Raw genomic sequence first — 20,277 nt, forward strand, 5'->3', positions numbered from 1 at the left:
CCAGTCAAAACTGGATAAATTTTAGAAGCCCAAAGAGATGAGGTAATGAAGAAAGATGTCATTGACTTCTAACCTTGCAGAAAAAATTGAGGTTCTCCTCAAGAATGGGCCAAATTAATCCCTAATGTAACTGCATTTAATGGAGGTTATCATTCAGAAACGTTCATTTTGGTGTTCTGTTGCATATCTGAATATTCAATATCCTCAAATTTTGGCTTTTATATATTATGCTGAATAGTCTACATTTTCCTATACAATCAGGCAATATCTTGAGCAATTGTCCCAGAAATGTTTCATGGATTCAAGCGGACTGTTAATCAATTTTCTGTACATACATAATTTAGGTATTTTCCTCTAATGTCTGGAACACACAGCACTAGATTTATCCCTGGCACAAATGTTGTCTCAGACCACACTTAGAATGATTGATTCTGGACATCTTATTATCAGAATGGTGTCAACAAATGGGAGGGAATTCAGAGAAATTCCAAAAAGGGATTGACATACAAGGCAAGATTAAAAGAATGACATATGAGTACTTTGGGTAAATGATAGTCAAAGCAGTAGGGACTCTAGCAGCTAATGGGCAACATAACTTTCTTATATAATACATGAATGGAGCAAACCCCAAGAAGAGGCAAGAATTTTAAAGATGAGGTATTAGGAGCAAAGGGATAAAATAAAGATCATTAACAATGATAGAATGTTAGAAAAAATATCCTAATGATGAATCATAGAAGATTAGGGTTGGAAGAGACCTCAGGAGGTCAGCTAGTCCAATCCCCTGCTCAAAGCAGGACCAACACCAACTAAATCATGAAGTCTGTTCATCTACAGAATAGCCTTCCAAGTGAACGAATAGAAGTCCCATTAATTGAAATCTCTCAAAGCTGTAGAAAATATTATTTGAAAAATCCTGCACTGGTCAGGGGATGGACTGGATGGTCTTTTCCATCTCTAATTTGTATTATTATTATGTGCTACTTCTTGCCTGACTTTGTTTGCTTTGAGGCTGCTATGAAACACTGCTGCCATCAAGCAGATTAAAAATGAAAGATGAATGAGTCCCTTTTGACTTTTGAGCCTCTTTGATTAGGTGCTGTTAAAAGTCAGTGGCACCTGCATAATGTAGCATGTGTTTAATATCTGCTCTTGCTCTCTGGGTAGGTTTGCAAATTTGAGTCCTTGACTTATGACCTTATTTACAGATTCTTCGACCACAATATGAGCCATCCTCCGACTACAGTCCACAAGGCTGCATTCACAGAATTCCTGTTTGCAGCCATGCTAATAACAAGCAATACTCTAACCCAAAGCTGCAGTAATAAAGGTAGTGGTTCATGGACTCAACAGCATCTTGAATGAACCACAGTTACTTTGAAGCTATCTTGGAGTGATAGGAGAGGCAAAAATGTCTTCCATCCAGTAGATTTCTTATCCCAAATGACCAGTTTTTATTTATATAATGTTTGGATTTTGCACAACCTCTTTACTGCTTTTCTTGGGCTGGCTTGACATTAAGTTCCAAAGGTGAGCAAGGGAGAGCCATATATGACGCCCATTTAATCTTTCTTCTCGTCTGTATTAGGTAAAATAGAGGCAAATGGCTGCCAGTCTCGGGAACAAACCAGGGAAGAAGTCACGTGTCCCAAAAAAGAAGAATCCTCTCACCCTCCCTGAGGCTTTTGCTCCCCCTAACTCTAACCCAGTCTAGTGTTAAGAAGTAAACCGGACCAGAGAGAGAGAGAGAGGATATACAATAAACTCTTCAAAGGAGCAGAGGGGTAGCCCTGAGACATTTCACTCCTGTTAGCTTGGGTTTTAAGTTAGATGCAGGATTCTGAGAATGTTGCATTTTCCTGTACTGGCCAGTCTTACACACAAGGATTGCATCTTTGCCTCTGCCACTGCTGATCAGAAGCAGCAGAATCAAACGGATGTAATTCTGATGAATGGCAGGAATAGCTATGGGGACACACTGAGAATATGAATTGGTGAAAAGATGAGAGACAAACTGTTTCACTGTGATGCCACTCCAGGCTATATACAGTATAACTCGTCCCTAGAGGAGATGTGGGAAGGAGGGGGCCCTAAAATGCAATTACAATTTGAGCTGGTTTAAAAGGAAGCAATTCTAAAAGTATGTACACCCACAAGAACCTGTATTTATATGCACTAATTGTAATTTTGTGTGCACAAACTGGGTAACTATTTACTTGTGCATTTGTGCATGCAAAAATCATAGTATAGGTGAAGCTATTGTGGTTTCCTTTGACATTTTCCCCAAATAGTTGTTATAGTAACTATTGTAATAATATTGTTATGTTATTAGAATGTCTTGTTGTTTTATGTTGGAGTCTGCTTTTCCATATCTTTTAAACAAGCTTGAAGAAAATCCTATATTCTAGCACACAGATAAACTAAAATCCAGTCCAGGCAACTGAAAAAGTAATTACCTGGAGTCTGCCAGAGAAACTGCTGAAAAACCTTCTCACATCACTGCACTTATAAATCCTGGGTGCCGTAGTGTATTTGGAAATTAAAGCTGGCCTCCTATTCAGTAGCCTTGCAAATGTGACCCAGTGGCAGAAGAAATGGATGTTCTTGGAGTGCTTACTCATGTTCATTCCATGCTAGGTGTGTGCAAACCGTGTGCACAGTTGCCGGAGATTTTTCTCTCAGTGGTATCCGTAGGACTAGCTCTAACGCTCTCTGGAGCCGTGCACGTATGTGCCAGTATAAGGGGTCCCACCGGCCCTGCACCCTCTCAGTTCCTTCTTACTGCCCGTGACGGTTGCCTGGAAGAATCCTCGCTCCCAGTGGTTTGGACTTTCCTGTCATATGTTTATAGTTATTGTAGTTAGTGTATATAGTTCTTAGTGTTAGTGTATATGGTAGTGATAATACTTGTCCCTGTCGTTGAGGGACTTTTGCCCCAGGCGCTGGGCATGTGCCGGGCTCCGTGCTTCAAGCCTGTACCTCCTATGGCAAGCTGATGCCAGTGAGTGGCCCACACTCTAGCTGTCTCAAGTGCCCCAGGGAAACACATTAAAGAGAAGTGCCAGATCTGCAGGGGATTCAGACCGCACACTCAAAAGGACAGGGACATTGATTTAGGCCTTACTCATGGAGACAGCTCGCAGACCAGTCTTGGAGCCGAGCTGCTCTGAATTGATGCCAAGCACTTCGGCGTCCGTGCTCCTGGCACTGTTCTCCATCCCTGGTGCCAAGGAAGAAGCATAAGAAACAGCACCCCAAGAGAAGGTGCTCTCTGGTGCTGAAGAGGGACAAAGGGGGAGTGACCAGTGTACTGAAACCTGCGCCAGGCCACTCATCCTCCCCAGAGCCACTGTTGGCACCAGCAACTCCGCCTAGACCACTGAGTCCGGTCTGAGACCTGCCTCCAACTCCTGGGAGCGGCTGTGGGACCATGTGCCTGTGGACCCCTTTAATCCCATAGGCTTTCCAGGTGGCAAAGGACCTAATGTCCCTCCCGATCCTGCCAATGCCTCAAGGCTCCCTGCCAACCAAGGTGACCGGGGGTGGAAGGGAACAAGGGGCAGTGAGGTCCACTATGGCACTGTCCCGGGGCAAACCCTCCATGGTCCCAATACAGCCATCTCCAGCCCGCCACCTGTCCCCAGGTCCTCAGCACTGCCCGGAGACAGACGCGGGTACTGTGCTGCCATGGTCTTCAAAAGAATCCTCTTCTGAGTCTGAAGGGGAATCCTTTGCTCCATCTAAGTCCTACTGGTACCTGACCTACTCACTGGACTTTGGTACCAGCCCCCTGGCCAGCACATGACCATTGGGCCACTGGCCAATGCAGTGGCAGTATTGGAACTCGTGGGGGTTTCCCCTGGTACTAGGCCCCCCTTCCCACCACTCATACTCAGTGGTGTCCGAGAGGTAAGCCACCGTTTCATCTATCTGGCACCGGACCCCGACTCTAGTACTAACCCCGGTGTCGATGTCCAAGAAATGGCCCCAATGGACGTGGTGCAGGTGGAGGAAGAGGAGGCAGCCTTCCTCTGGTATAGGCCTCTTCCTCATCATCCCTGGGAGAGGCAGTTGCAGGCTCTAGTAATCCACTCCCACCGGATGACTTCAGAGCCCACCAAGAGCTCCTGAAAAGGGTCGCTGCAAACTTGGGACTGGAAATCAAGGAGCTCAAGGAGTCTGCACATAGCCTAATTGACATCCTGGCTGCAGTGGCTCCCTCCAGAGTGGCCTTGCTTGTTAACAAGGTGGTGATGGGACCCGTCAGGGCACTATGGCAGACTCCTCCTTCTCTGCCCCCCCCACCTGAAAAGGTGGGGGGGCAGAGAAGAAGTACTATGTCCCAGCCACTGGGTTTGAGTACCTTTACTTGCACCCCCACCCCCAGCCGGGTGCCTGGTAGTGTCAGTGGCAAATAAGCAGGACAGACGGAGCAGTTGAGTGCTACCCCCAAAAATAAAGAGATTGAACCTGTGCGGACACAAGGTTTATTCGACGGGCAGCCTCCAGTTGCATATCTCCAACTAGCAGGCTCTACTGGGGAGGTATGATTTTAACCTGTGGGACTCATTGTCCAACTATAAAGATTCCCTGCTGCAGGATTTCACGGTCATCCTAGAGAAGAGCAAGGCAGTGGCCAGGACCTCTCTCCAGGTGGCTCTGAATGCGGCCAACTCAGCACCAGGACCGTGGCGTCAGCAGTCACCATGAGGCGCTGTTCATGGCTCCAATCATCGGGCCTCCCCCATGAAGTGCAGCAGTCCATCCAGGACCTCCCTTTTGAGGGTACCCCCTGTTCTCCAAACAGACGGACTCCAATCTTCAAGGACTCGAGGGCCACCTTTCACTCCTTGGGCCTTTACATGCCTCTTGCCTCCAGGAAGCATTTTAGGCCCAGCAACCTCCCAGGTTCACGGCACCTCCCAACCCTACAAAAGAAAAGGGAAGAGTTATAAGCAACTCCAACCCCTTCCTTATACCTCAGCCTTCCAGTCAAGCTCACATAGATATCCTGGCGGGGCCAAGCAGGCCTTTTGAAGGTATGCCCAAGAATGGTATACCAGTCTTGACACCAGGTCCATCCCTGCCTTTTGTCTTTGAATTGCCTGTCACACTTCAGCCCAGAGTGGTCATATATATCATCGGACTGTTGGGTAACTCAGCACTATAACAGTCAGTTACACCCTCCAGTTTTCACCAAAATCAGACAACTGTTGATGCCCAAAATCAAAGATTGCTGGAGTCAGAGAAGCAGCATTGGAGTCATGTTCTTGAATGTCTGCTTGTCAATATATATTCAATAATAGATAATAATCTTGCTTTTAGAGGAAGTGTTAAGAAATTATACCAGTCCAAAAATGGCAATTTTTTGGGCCTTCTACAACTGCTGGGAAAATTTGACAGAGTGATGAATGAACATCTCCGAAGAGTAACTGAAAATGAAATACATGATCGCTATTTGGGACCAAGAATTCAAAATGAACCGATCATGCTAATGAGTGGTAAAGTGAGAGACAAAATTGTTTCATTGGTTTCTTTGGCAAAATATTTTGTCGTAATTCTAGATTGAACTCCGGACATAAGTCATAAAGAACAGATGTCATTAGTAGTGAGATTTGTCGACATTCGTGATTCAGCACAGATTACAGTTAAGGAATCATTTATCACATTTTTAGAAGTAGAAGACACTACAGGTTTTGGACTTCTTCAGGCTCTCCTTGATGAACTAAAATGAATGGGATTGTCTGTAATGAACATTAGAGGACAAGGCTATGGTAATGGTGCCAATATGAGAGGATGCATTTATGCCGTGCAAGCTAGATTGCTGGCAGAAAATCCACAAGCCTTTTTTGTTCCGTGTGCATGCCACAATCTTAATTTGATTTTGTGTGATATGGTCAAGTTTTCTGTAGAAGCCATTTCTTTTTTTGGTTTGCTGCAATGCATTTACATGCTCTTTTGGCTTCCACTCAACGATGGCAAATATTCAAAGCATATGTCAGTAGTATTACCGTTAAGCCTCTATCTGAGACACGCTAGGAAAGCAGAGTAGAACGTGTAAAAATGTTGAGATACCAATCTGAGGAAATTTACGAAGTCCTGGTTGCTATTTCGGAAGAAGCCAGAGATCCAAAATCTAAAAGTGATATTTCACAGTCATTGGCCTCTGAAATATCCAGCTTCAAGTTTCTAACATCTGTCATAATCTGATATGACATTCTTGTTAAAATCTCAAGTGTAAGCAAAATAATGCAGAGTCCAGTGATGCAGTGTGATTCAACACTTACCTTACTAAACAACACACAAGACCTTTTAGTGAAATACAGAGAAAATGGATTCAAAGAAGCACAGCACAGCAAGAGAGTTTTCAGAGGCACTCAGTGTAGAACCAAAATTTCCATGTCCGAACGTGACAAGAGTTTTGAGAAAAAAACGGCAAGCGGAATATGAAGGAGCAGATGAGCCCATAGAAGATCCAGAAAAGAAATTTGACGTTGAATGTTTTAATGTTGTGATGCATAAAGCAATATCTGCCCTTGCTGAAATGTTTAATACCTTACGAGTACACCATGAACAGTTTGGATTTTTATATGACATAACTGAATTCAACGAAATAGGAAAACAAGAGCAGCTAATGACAAAGTGCAAGAATCTAGAGAGCCTCCTGAAACACAGTGATAATTTTGATTTAAATGGACTTGAACTGTATGAAGAATTGACTACATTATCATCAATGTTGCCACATGCAAAGTCAGTGATGAACACTGTACAGTTTATCCATACCAGCAAACTTGTTGACATATATCCTAATGTGTACGTTGTCACTTGTATTCTACTGACAATTCCTGTAACAGTAGCATCAGGAGAACGGAGTTTCTCAAAACTAAAGCTCATTAAAAACTATCTCCGTTCTACAATGAGTTAGGAATGCTTGACTGGTCTTGCTATTCTTGCAGTCGAACAAGACATCACTTTGTTTTTGCCATACGATGACAGTATTACTGATTTTGCAGCCAAAAAAGCCAGAAAGATTGCTTTTAATTAAAAACAAATCCTTGTTTCAATACCTCTTTATAGAAATTTCCAATAAAATGTTGACAAATAAAAACAATTATATTATTTGCATCATTCTGTCAATAAATCAGAATTTTTTCTATAGCGCTACTTCTTTAGTGCAAGTATAGTCCATCAGCATTATAGTGTGCTTAATTTGTTTAAACTGGTTTTAATAAAGTGCATGTGGCAAGTTTTCCAATACCATAAGCTTATGTTTGTGTTGCTAAGCGCAAGTTGGGCAAGGGGCACCAGTTTAATAATACTGCGTAGGGCACCATACATCCTAAAGATGGCCTTGTGTGCATGATAGTGTGTGACATTAAATGTTTTTGTCCCAATATCTCATAATTTTAACAGTTTTTGAACCTGATTTTCTTTTGTGCTATGGCGCCTTTACACCAAGGTGCTTTGTATTTAAATGCAAAAGGGAATGGCAGGTAGAAAAATCATATTTAGAAAGAATTTGAGCAAAACAATGTTTTTTTTTATTTTTTTTTTCTTAAAGCAATTTGTAAAAGTCAGATAAGACATGATTGAAATGTCAGTTTTAAAAACAGCATTTATAATGAAATTAATTATAACATTTAATTTTAAAATGTATTAGCACAAATTTTCAAATTAGCTTAGGCTTTGTAAAACTGTCTGAAAGCAATTATTTTTAAAGGTGACTCAAATCTTGTTTAAAATCAGTAATTTAAATCTTCTGGAATTAAAACTATCTACTCTGAATCCATGTATTACAGTATATACATTACGCAATTAGCATGTAATACTTGATAGGCACCTGTGAGTTACAAGGAAATCGTGATCCCAGAAATTACATAAATAATAAATACTCTTATTAAATATACCAGTGTACCAAAATTAAAATAAACAATCATAATTTTAAAAAAATCATATTAAAATGTGTCTATTTCTTAGTCACAAAATAAATGCATTATACACAAACATACACACATTTTTACCATGTAAGTGGAGATAAATGAGATGTTTCTTGCTTGAAGTGTTCCTTATCTGGACCTGTCAATCTGCTTTCACTGATGCCCAAAAGTCCATAGTTGTCTATCTCCCTCATGATCTGTGACATCTTTGGTGTTTGAAACATTATTCTCATGCTCCAGTAACTGACTTTATCTAGGCTTGGGACCAGCAGCCACATCAACGTGCAGCAAAGCTAGAGAAGAACAGGCTCGATTCAGGCCCAAGAGATCCCATGTAAATTAGATAGTCACACTTAGGACATCACAGAAGAATGTATAGAATGGGCAGCTCTCCTCCTCATCAATTTAGCTGATTTTTCAACAGGCATTTGCCAGCCTGGACAGACATACATTGTGGAGTATTCTTCAGTCCTATGGACAGGGTCGGCTCTAGCGTTTTTGCCGCCCCAAGCACCAAAATAAATAAATAAATGAATAAATTAAAAAAAAAAAAAGCTGCGATCGCGATCAGCGGCAGCTCTACAGCTGCTTTGTTCTACAGCAGCAATTCAGTGGCAGGTCCTTCACTGCAAGAGGGAGTGACGGCTCTGCCGCCAAATTGCTGCCGGATGTGCTGCCCCCCCTTCATTGGCCGCCCAGGCACCTGCTTGCTACGCTGGTGCCTCGGGCTGGCCCTGCCTATGGAATCCCAACTAAAGTCTTCAACATCACCAAGGCCATATACAGAAATGTAAAATGCTCTGTAAAGGTGGATAACTAGACAACCGAGTGGTTCAGCATGGACACTGGTCTGAAACAGGGCTGTGTTTCCTCTTGCTGTTGTTTGGCATTGCTATAGGCTGGATAATGAAGAAGTATATTAGCAACACAAACACTGGTATAGTCGAGGTAGATGGCAAATACCTGGACTTTGCTGATGGTATTGCGCTACTGAGTGACACCTCTGAAAAGTTACAAGTAAAGACAAACAACTTGGCAAAAACAGCAGGCCAAGCAGGGCTCAGAATTAGTTATGCTAAAATAAACATCCTGGAAACCCAGACATCAAGCAGTAACACATCACTGGGCAAAAATATCAAGAAAGTAGAAACTACCTGGTCAGCATTGGCTTGGGTCAATGGAGACCCCAAGAAGGAATTGATATCAAGGATAAGAGAGGCATCCACAGCATTTATTAAACTCAACAATGTATGGAAATCAAAGGTATATAGCATCAGAACAGATGTCAGAATTTTCAATTCAGATGTAATCTCAGGTCTAACATAACAATTGTGGAAGCTAGAGATCTCCCATAATGTTATACAGGAAACTAGACGCCTTTGAAAATAGGTGCCTACAAAATATTCTGGGCATTGGTTGGAACGATTTCATTACCCAACCAAGAGAGCCAAGAATCACCCAATCAGAAGCTTGTTTCCACAGAATCAGAAGAAAGAGCTGGACATTTGATCCTGACACAGTGGTGAATTAAAGATGGATATATGAATGGATTTTTAGTGATAAGCTGCAACTTTTAGTAAAATTGGACACAGAGAGGGGTGCTACCCCCCTATCATCCATGCTCTCCTATACCCAGGGCCGGCGCAACCCATTAGGTAACCTTGGCGGTCGCCTAGGGCGCTACAATTTGGGGGGTGGCGACCACGGTGGTATTTTGGGGGCGGGACCTTCTGCTGCCTCGGGGGGCGGGGGGCGGCATTTTGGGGCGGGACCTTCCGCCATCTAGGGCGGCAGAAAAGCTGGCGGCGCTCCTGCCTATACCAGGCATTTAAGTGTTTCCAGTGCAGGGGTTATAGGGCTCCTACCATATAAACTGTAACTCAGGGTAGGCTCTCCTCAGCCTATTGCTCAGGATCAGCTCACTATGAGTCCTACCAGTCCATGAGTAGGGCCCTACCAAATTCACAATCCATTTTGGTCAATTTTACGGTCATAGGATTTTAAAAATCATAAATGTCATGCCAGCTATTTAAATCTGAAATTTCATGGAGTTGTAATTGTAGGGGTCCTGATCCAAAAAGAAGTCGTGGAGGGGTTGCAAAGTTATTTTTGGGGGAGGGAGGTGTTATGATATTTCCACCCTTACTTCTGTGCTGCTGCTGGAGAGGTGCTGCCTTCAGAGCTGGGTGCCTGGCCAACAGCTGCTGCTCTCCAGCCGCCCAGGTGTGCAGGCAGTGCAGATGTAAGCGTGGCAATACTGCAACACTGCTAAAATAACCTTGTGATCCCCCTACAACTCCCTTTTGGGTCAGGACCCCTACTTTGAGAAATGCTGGTCTCCCCCATGTAATCTGTATAGTATAGGGTAAAAGCATACAGAAGACCAGATTTCACAGGAGCAGACCAGATTTCATGGTTCATGATGTGTTTATCATGGCCATGAATTTGATAGGGGGACATATGGCACAGAAGGGTGAGGACCTTGGCCCATGAGGGCCACAAGTTTCTCACCCTATCCCATGAGCCCAAGGCCCATCAGTAAAATCCTAGGTCTTTTACCTCTGGAAACTGTTCATTTTATCCTTTTAATTGCACCAGAAACCAGTCACAAGTTGCAATGAATTAACAACTCAACCAACTACTGTAGTTAGTACTGCATGTACTCTGGATGCCAACACACAGATTCCCACATCAAGTTATCAAGTGGAAACCAAGTGGTGTGAGTAAACGCCCAGAAGAAACCCGAAGAACCCTGAGCAGGGAGGGCAGAACAATTAATCTCAACACCATAGAGCAGATGGAAGAGACTAATTTCTGGACTGTGTGCCAATATGGGTGAGGGAAGGATTCAATATATATAATGCAAGTGGGGATAAATTGCCAAACTAGGTAATAACTGTTTATCATATACATTTGACATTATCACCTCCAGTCATGTCTATTAACACATCCCTGCCAGGACTAATTACATTCCAAAACTCTGAGCAGCCTTCCAATAGTCATTTAAAAAAAAAAACAAAAACAAAAATCAAACTCATTTTGTCATCTTGCCACAGAAATGTTTCTTCCCCATCCCCAATCCCACATGAATGTGGAGTTTTCCCCGTTCTAAGGTATAGGCTTAATAGCCACACTCAGCCCAGAGTCAGTGATGTTTTAAGGTCCTCATTTTTTTCTGTTACTTTAATAAAAATTATAATTAATTCGTACTGAGGGTGTGCTGGTCAAGATCTGAAAAATCCCCTTTTCTCTTACATAAACTTAGCCCAACATCTCTGCTGCCTCCATATGAAGTCTCTCTCTTGACCCTTGGTAACTGTAGAATTATCAGCAATGATGGTGAAGGGTGTTGGAGTAGGGAGAGAACTCTCAGCAGATGGCCCATGGAAAATGGAATACACTTTCTCAAGAGGAGCTGAGGATAAATGTGGAGTTTACCATACCTTAATGTTTAAAATAAAGCCAGTTTATGTTAAGAATGTTTGTTAAAGTTCTGTAATTGTGCGCTTTTATTGGAGTACATTGTTAGCCCCACTGCTGTAATGCGTGTGGTGAGACCAAGCTTCAACTCCCTTCCTCTCTCCCTTGTTCCCTATGCCACGGGCAGGTTGTTAACCTCTTCATTGCTTGAGTTACAAAACATCCCCCTAACCACTCCCGTCACCCAGTGCTGGCTACCTCCTCTTACACTTTTTTGGCTTAAAATAGAACTGGATTTGTGAACTCCTTAGTGATGGGCAGTTAGTCACACAACTAGTCCCACTGTCAACCGTGTTACCAACTCCCACAATTTATCACGAGCCTTGTGTATTTTAATATTTTTCTGAAAGCCACAGCTGCTAAAATACGATGTTGCATGAGAAACAGCTTTCATTGAAAAAAAAAAGAAGAAGAAAAAAAAGGTGAGATTCTAGCCCTCAGGGTTGTGAAGAAAAGCATGAAAATATACAAGTGCAGCCTGTGAGGTAGGAGGGTCCCAGAGCTTGGGCTGCAGCCTGAGCTCGCACATCTACACCACAAATAAACAACCCCTTGGCCCGAGCCCCACGAGCCTGAGTCGGCTGGCATGGACCAGCTGCGGGTTTTTAATTGCAGTGTAGACATACCCCAAGAGTCTAGTACCCCGGTCCAATGAGTCTTTATTTATCCACAGTGAAACAGCTTCAGTAGGAAGGACTGGATGAGACCCACATCACAATATCTCATAGCCCAGTGTTTAGGGTGCTCTCCTGAAGGGTGGGAGATCCCTGCTCAACTTTTTTGTCCCCATCAGGCTGAGAGGGGAATTGAGTCTGGATTATCTCCCGCATGCCAGGTGAGTTTTCTAACCACTGGGCTAAAAGTTATAAGGTAGGAGGTGGCAGCATCACATCACCACCTCCTCCTCTGGCTGTTCTGTATGGAGTTAATTTCAGTGGGTGACACCTTGTTCTTGTTACATGAAGGGGTAAGTGACATTTCCCTATTCACTCTCTCCATACCGTTCATAATTGTATAGACCTCTCACATATCCCTTTTTAATCATCTCTTTTCTAAGATGAACAGTCCCAGTCTTTAAACTTGCCTCATAGAGAAGATGGTTGTCTGTGTCTGGCATGGTAGACTTGAGAATCATGGCATTATTAATAATCAAAGCTGTCCTCAGCAGTAAATTGCATTCACAAATTAGAAACTACTAACACTGAATTCCCTATACACCCAAAACTCTCACTGAAGTCCATGGGAGTTTTGGGTGTGCAGGGAATGAGGAACTAGGCCTTATGTTTGTAGCTGTGCCTTAATACTACTCAATACATTTAAATACATAATACTATATTAGCCATAGATTAAAAAAAATAAAAATCATATCTACAAATTATATACAATACTGACATACTATACCAGACCATTATTTTTGCTAAATATTTATACTATCGTAGAGCCCAGAGGTCCCCAACATGATTGAGCCTCCCTTGTTCTAGGTGCTACACAAACACATCAGACATGTTTTTTGCCCTGCAGCATTTAGAATCTAAGAATACATGTGACAAATAAAATGTCTGAGGAAAGGGAAACAAATATATGCAATTTGTGAATACATTTGGATTATCTTTATTATTATAATTAGATAAAGTACCAACTATCTGTATCTGCCCCTCAAGCCTTCATTAACTGGCTGATTTCTCATAGGCATGAAGCAGAGATGGGTTTTGAGAAGAGATGAGGAGGAAATTGTAGTGGAATTTCATCCCACAATGCCATGCACACATGTGGATAGGTGGTGATGGTGAGGTCTGTAGATTCGCAAGTCAGTGCAGCAGGTAGGGCTGTGTTAGGGGTATATGACAAGGTAGTGGTGAGGGGTGTGTGTGTATGTGGGGGTGTCAATTCAGCAGGCACAACTGCACTGTGCAGGATCAGTGCAGCAGACACAGCTGTGTTAGGTAGAGGGGTGATAAGGTCCAAGCAGCAGACACAGCTGTATTATGTATCTGTGTGGGGCAAGGATGGTGGGGTGTGTATGGAAGGGGGGGTCAGTGCAGAAAACAGGTCTGTGTAAGTCGAGGGCAGCTGCTGCAGGCAGGGCTATTAGGTGCATGGCGGTGGTCAGTGTAGCAGACATGCCTGTGTGAGGTGTAGGTGGCTGTGTGTGTGTAGTTGGGGGTCAATGCAGCAGTCAGGACAGTTTAAAGTGTGGGGGGTTGTGTGTGAGGGGGTCAATGCAACGGGCAGGGCAGGGTGAGCTGTGGGAGGTTGTGTGTTTGTGTGGGTCTGTACAGCAGGCAGGGTTGTGTAAAGTGTGGTGGGCTGTAGTGCGTGTTGGGGGTCAGTGCAGCAGTCAGGGCGGTGTGAGGGGTTAGAGTGCATGTGGGTCAGTGCACCAGGCAGAGCGGTGTGAGGGGTTGTAGGTGTGCATGTATGGGACATCAGTGCAGCAGGCAGGGCTGTGTGAGGTGTGGGGCTGTAGTGTGTGTGTAGGGGTCAGTGCAGCAGGCAGGGTGGTGTGAGGGGCTGTAGTGTATTGGGTATGTGGGGTCAGTGCACCAGGCAGAGTGGTGTGAGGGGCTGTAGTGTGTGTGTGTGGGGGTCAGCTCAGTAGGCAGGTGGGTCAGTGCATCAGGCAGCGTGGTGTGAGGGGCTGTAGTGTGCAAGTGGGGGTGTCAGTGCAGCAGCCAGAGCAGGATGAGGGGCTGTAGTGTATTGTATGTGTAGTCAGTACAGCAAGCAGCGTGGTGTGAGGAGCTGTAGTGTATTGTGTGTGGTGGGTAGGGTGACCAGATGTCCCGATTTTATAGGGACAGTCCCAATTTTTGGGTCTTTTTCTTATATAGACTCCTATTCCCCCCACTCCCTGTCCCGATTTTTCACACTTGCTGTCTGGTCACCCTAGTGGTGGGTCAGTGCAGCAGGCAGGGTGGTGTGAGGGGCTGTAGTGTATTGTGTGTGGTGGGTGTGAGGGGCTGTAGTGTATTGTGTGTGGTGGGTGTGAGGGGCTGTAGTGTATTGTGTGTGGTGGGTCAGTGCAGCAGGTGTGAGGGGCTGTAGTGTATTGTGTGTGGGGTCAATACAGCAGGCAGGGTGGGGTGAGGGGCTGTAGTGTACTGTGTGTGAGAGGACTGTAGTGTATTGTGTGTGGTGGGTCAGTGCAGCAGGCAGGACGGTGTGAGGGGTTGTAGTGTATTGTGTGTGGGGTCAATACAGCAGGTGGGGTGGGGGTCAGGGCAGCAGGCAGGGTGGTGAGGGGCTGGTGTGTGTGTGTGTGTGTGTGTGTGCAGGGCGGAGTGCGGGGCTGTAGTGTAGTGTGTGGGGGGGGTCAGTGCCCCTACCGGCGGGGTGGGATGGGGGCAGGTGTACGTGCGGGTTCCCCTGCGCTGCCCGGCGCGCTGGAGGTGCGCGGCGCTCGCTGGTGGTGGTGTTTGCGCATGACCCCTCCCCGTCTGCCCGCCCGCTCGCTCGCTCCCTCCCCCCCGGCGGCGGAGGTTAGCCTGAGCCTCAGACACAGGCGGCTGCTCGGCGGCGGCCGCGGCGACGCAGTGCAGAGGTGCGGGCAGGTTGCGCCGGCCGTGAGCCCTGTCTCCTTCGCGCCCCGCCTCCCTCCGGAGCCCTCTCCCCGCGGCGGCCTCCTCTCCCCGGTGTCGGGCCGGCCCCCCGGCCATGAGCGCGGCGCTGGGTGTCCCCCCGCCGCGCCGCCTCCCCCGCCGCCCCCGGCGGCTGCCGGGCTCCAGGAAAGTAGCTTGATGAGTGTCCAAAGTAGCAGTGGAAGTTTGGAGGGGCCGCCATCTTGGTCCCGGCTCTCCACGTCCCCACCGAGCCTGCAGGGCTGCTCCGCGGCGGCGGCCTCCCTGCTGCACAGCGCGCCGCCCGGCAAGCCGCCCAAGGAAGGTAAATAGCGCGCTCCGTGCCCACGGCGCTGCGAGGGGGGCCCGGCCCTCGGGGAGGGGCCCAGCCGCCGCCGCCGGAGGCCAGTCCCAGGCTCGTGAGGCCGGGTGCGCGGTGAATGGGGGTGAAGGCAGGCGGGAGTCTTGTCCTTATTGCAGGGGTATTTCCCCCTCAGCACAGGGGGGACCCCCAGATCCTGCCGTGGGGGACCCTGCCTTCTCCTGAGGGACAATCGGGAGACACCCCCTAGCCCCTAAATCCAGCAATCTCTCCCTCATCCCTGTTTGTTAGCAGCAAAAGCGTTTCGATATTCTCCTTCCCCCACCTTTGCCAGGGCTACGGAGGGGGATTGATTAATGTTTGTTCATTTCCTTGACAATCCTTATAGAAGGGGCTAAGTGTACGTGTTAATTTTTCATCCCTTCTCTGTGATTTTTATGGGAGAGACTTGCATCCTCTGTTCCTTTCCTTTCCCAATTTTATTCTCTATCTCATATTACAAAGTAAAAGTGATTTGTTGGATGTATTGGGTGAATGTGGCTGCTGTTGCTTAATGGAAAGGGTCGGGTCCTTTTGGCATCATGGAGGTGGAGTAGAAAAAGAGACCGAGATCAAGGAATTTGTTCCCCTCGGGGAGACACTTTTCCGAGCAGCTAATTTGGAAGACAAAAGTGACACGACACCTTAAAACCACCACAGAATGACTGCAACTTTCTCCTTTCCTCCATCACATCTTAGATGATAATATTTTTCTCCTCCCTCCCCTGCTCCTCCCCTCTTGTGTTATACCGACTGTGAGAGCAGGGTGTTGTGGGTGTTTGCAGGGAATATCTGTATGAAGGTTATGTGCAAACAAGTCTCTTTTTATTCTATTTCAGTTATTGTCCATTTTTCTCTTCCTTGCACTTGAAATACATTGCCACAAGATGTAGCAATTATACAGCTAGTGAAATGCTCAGTGCTTTTAACTAAAATGACTGCATGCTGTACACCAGTTACTGCTAGAGAACTTTTATACTCAAATGCATATATTTGTAAAGGGAAAAATATGCATATTAAGTAGTTGTATAATTGACTTGGATGTTTTATTCAGCATTGATGGCCTCAGAATATTGAATGCTTCTGTTGTCTTGTGTAGAGAACACTGGTAGCCATGCTGAAAACTTTCAAACTTAAAATAGGCTAATAAGGTCTTAGAGAGAAATTGGATCGTTTTATTTAGAGGACACTTGTGCAGTACTACAAGTTTTATCAGTGAACAATTTCAAGACTTGACAATGTGTTCAGCCTCTTGAAAATGTATAAGAATGAGTGTGTTCTCAATCTCTATGCCAGTAGTTGTTAGACTTGCACCATTCCTTGTGACTTTTGCACATGCTCCTAGATCTGAGATTGGCATGAATACTCTCCAGAAGATATACAGTATGGAAAGGTTGGATGTATGGCATATGTTAAAGATGCCAAGTAAAGTGGTAAGCATTTTGTACTCTCGCCCCCTCAAGCTGAATCTTTAATAAGAGAAAACAGTGGTTTGTGTTTTATATATATAAAATTTACCAGGCTTAGAATAGTACATATTTTACTTTGTGAAGTTTTAATATTTTTGGATGCATTTATTCACCTGTCATAATTGGGATACTTGGTATATAAATCTTAAATTACTGTTGCAGTGTTATGTTTGTAATTCTTTTTGTAAATGAGTGAGCAACATAAGTGCTGCTTGAACAGCCCTGACAAAAACGATACACAGAGGCATAATTTTATATTTATGTTTCTTATTTAAAATTGGTTAACAATATTACTATTTTTTCTGGCTACAATAATTTAGGTTGTGCAATTCAGAGGTTAGAGAACAACCACAAAACCTGCTCTGTGTTGCAGGATAGCATAGTGTATTTACATACTATATTAATATCATTTATTCCCTGTGTGAAAATAGCAGACTCTGCTTTTGCCTCTTCCCTACTGTAGAGCTACTGAATTATTTTTGTTGAAAAGAATGTGAGATATAGTCTTTTTAAAAATAAATCTCTACCCGTTGGGCATTAACACTACACCTTACATTAACGCAAAGGAAACTTGCATGTCAAAAGAACCTCACATCAAGGTAATATGTCCCATAAAATAAAAATCAGCTATTTAACAATAGACTTGCACTATTTTCCAGTTATGCACATCAGTAAGCTCTGTAAATGAGTGATGGTTTGAAAGATCTGTTAGGTAATAGACTCATAGCTGTTTGTTCTCCCATTGATTAGTGCTTGGAAATTTGGAAATGTCCATTATTTTTTAATGCTGTAGCTATGACTAGCATTCTTTTAAATTTTTTTTTTTGGTTGGAACGCCCTATTCTGTGCCCTTTACTAGGTATAGGAAGGAGACACTTGGTTGTGCAAGTTATAGCCTACAAGTTATGCAGAGGCTGAGGGTGATGGAATGTATTTGAATACCTTATGTTTTGCTGTTTTTTTGTGTATCACACACAACATCTGTTTCTTAAGTACTTACCAAATATTGCTGTTGGTAGTGAAAACTTCAGTAAAAATCAAAAGGCCAGATTCTGCTCTAAATTACAGTGGTATAAATGTGTTGTATATCTGAAAATCACCAGTATAATGGAGTAGAATTGGCCCAAAATTTAATGCACGTGATTTACTAGTTAGGTAGAAATGTAAGTTTTATATGTATTAAATTGATACAACTTTGCAAATACTTAGACATTTGAGGAGCTCCTGTAAAAATAGACAGACTTTGGCAATTTTTTTCCTAGAAGTTTCTTGACAAATATTAATAATAATTATTATTTGTATTCCTATAGCACCCATACTATGCTAGGTTCTGTCTGTACAAACATGAAAACTCAGTTCCTCCTCTGAAGAATACCCAATCTGGGCAGTGTTCCCAAATGCAGGTTTGCCTTGTGCATGCTACACATAGTGTGGTGTTCATAGGTATGAACATGAAGGCAGCCCGTTCAGAGTGGTTCCTTGTCTAAATTAAATTTTAAATAAATGAATACTTGGGGAACTTTCAGGGATTTTTTTTCCCTGTTATTACTTGTGTGAAGTGTAGAACTCAACAATTGCAAATTAGTTACAGGTAAATCTTTAGCAAGTCCACTGTCTCTTGTTGTTTCTTGACATGTAGTGGGAGATGTGTTTTGAGTTTTGAATCGTTTTATGGAAGAAGTCAGGTGAGATAAGGCAATGCAAGAAATCTGGGAGGTAATTCAGATTTCATGGTGATACTTTGCGTTTATTTTGTTTTAAAATGTGAATGAATGTAGCACTCATGAAAGAGGAGGTTTAATGTTAGTACTGGCTTACGCTTCCCTACATATCTTTACCAGTGTGCTGAGCTTCTTGTTGTAGGTTTCCTGTTAACAAGCTGACAGTCATGCCATATTATGTGGATTTGTGATGTGCACAAAATGAGTAATGGGAAAGGTCACTAAAATCAGTTGTATTTTTGCCCTTTATGGGGGTGGGGTACAGCAGGCGCATTACAGGAGCTCTTACCTGACCATATCTCCCTTCTTCTGCTGGCTTCCAACTTCTAGCCAGCTACACTTTCCCCTTTTCTGTGCACCTTTGGAGGAAAGCTTTGACACTTCAAACTTTAGGAAGTCAAAACGAGGGGAGCTACATTCTTATGTTTTCGGTAGGAAATGAGCCAGTATCTTGAGTACTTACATAAGTTTGCAAGTGTGGGGCTCTCTTTCTGTTGACCTTAGTTTTTTTCCCAAATAGATCCCCCTCCACAGGATATAGATGGAGACTTTTGTAAGTATTCAGTACTGTGTGGCCAACAGACCAACACAGACCTCGTCTTCCCCTTTCCTCCACAGTTTCTCTCAGGACTGTTGGATTGGGCCTCCGCTTTTGTGGATCTTCTAGGATTTCCAGGGTGAGGGCTCTTATTCAGTGTCCCTTAAAATAATTTGTACAAAGATTAACCAGCCAACCAACCAACCAGTAACCCATGGGAAATTTCATTGAGATGAAGCTAAGGCTGCAGGCAGTACACATCGTTGGTTTGAGTAAATGTTATCTTTCAAGAATGTTAGTTTTACTAGTACACACAAACTTCAGAAAACCCAGGAAATTCAGAATTAAGATTAAATTTACAAAAATCCAAACCTTTGGAAGTATGGCAATTCATAGTGAAGGTAGACAAGTTATGTTAACTCTGCCTCACGTTGTTTCTAGGCTACTATTTTTCTTTCTTTGCATCTAGAGCATATAAACTTGGCAGAACAGAACACTGCACTCTATAACTTTGATACTGTTTTTCTTATATAGTAACTAAAATCTAGCACATAATATTTAAATAGTAGTTGAATTGACTTTCTTGGCCTATATCTATAGAATATAAGGCATTATGTTACCAGATGATTTTATTAGTACAGCACTTTGTGCATCATTAAAAGTGATGTGCATCTATCTGAGCTAAACTTTCACCACTTAATACTAAAGTGCTCAGTACTGTAAATAAACAAGTTAAGAGGAACATTCTAGATGACTTTGAAAAATAGTGTTAATATTCTGTGCATAAAATGCAGGCATTAAGTGGATTCACTTAAGAGTGGTAATATACACTTCAAATAAATTTGCTTCTAAGTTGTCTTTACTGCTCAGCGTATCACTAATTGAAAGCTTAGGCCTTGTCTATACACAGTTTTTATATACTGGTTTAACTGTTTCAGGTAGGGGGTTGATTTTTTTTTTACCAAAATGATTAAATTGATATAATATTACAGCTGCATCCACACTAGAGGTTATAAATGCTCTTTTATACTGATATAACTGCACCCATGCTAAGGGGTTGTAATGCTTTATACCTGTACAGCTAAATGGGAACAATCTTTGTACATAGACGTGACTCTACTCAGTTGTCCTTCAGCTACTAGCTACCGCAAATATTTGTTGCTTCCTGAAACACATCAGGATAAGAATGTCATAACAGAACTTTGTGATGTCAG

At 43.6% G+C, this 20,277-nt stretch overlaps 1 protein-coding gene across 2 annotated transcripts in view; it reads left to right on the forward strand.

Moving 5' to 3' along the window:
- The window catches only part of TLK1 (tousled like kinase 1), a 187,777-nt gene that overhangs the window by 17,761 nt on the left and 149,739 nt on the right, over positions 1-20,277 (forward strand). The window contains exon 1 of one of the 2 annotated variants that reach the window (XM_054043645.1): positions 15,063-15,299. The exons of the other annotated variant lie outside the window; for it this stretch is intronic. Coding sequence (XP_053899620.1) covers positions 15,155-15,299 — 145 coding nt within the window. The 5' untranslated portion in view covers positions 15,063-15,154. Of the gene's footprint in view, positions 1-15,062; positions 15,300-20,277 lie in introns of those variants that run through there. 2 annotated transcript variants of the gene reach the window in all.

This window comes from Malaclemys terrapin, chromosome 11 (genome assembly GCF_027887155.1).
Source record: "Malaclemys terrapin pileata isolate rMalTer1 chromosome 11, rMalTer1.hap1, whole genome shotgun sequence".
Lineage (NCBI taxonomy): Eukaryota > Metazoa > Chordata > Testudines > Emydidae > Malaclemys > Malaclemys terrapin.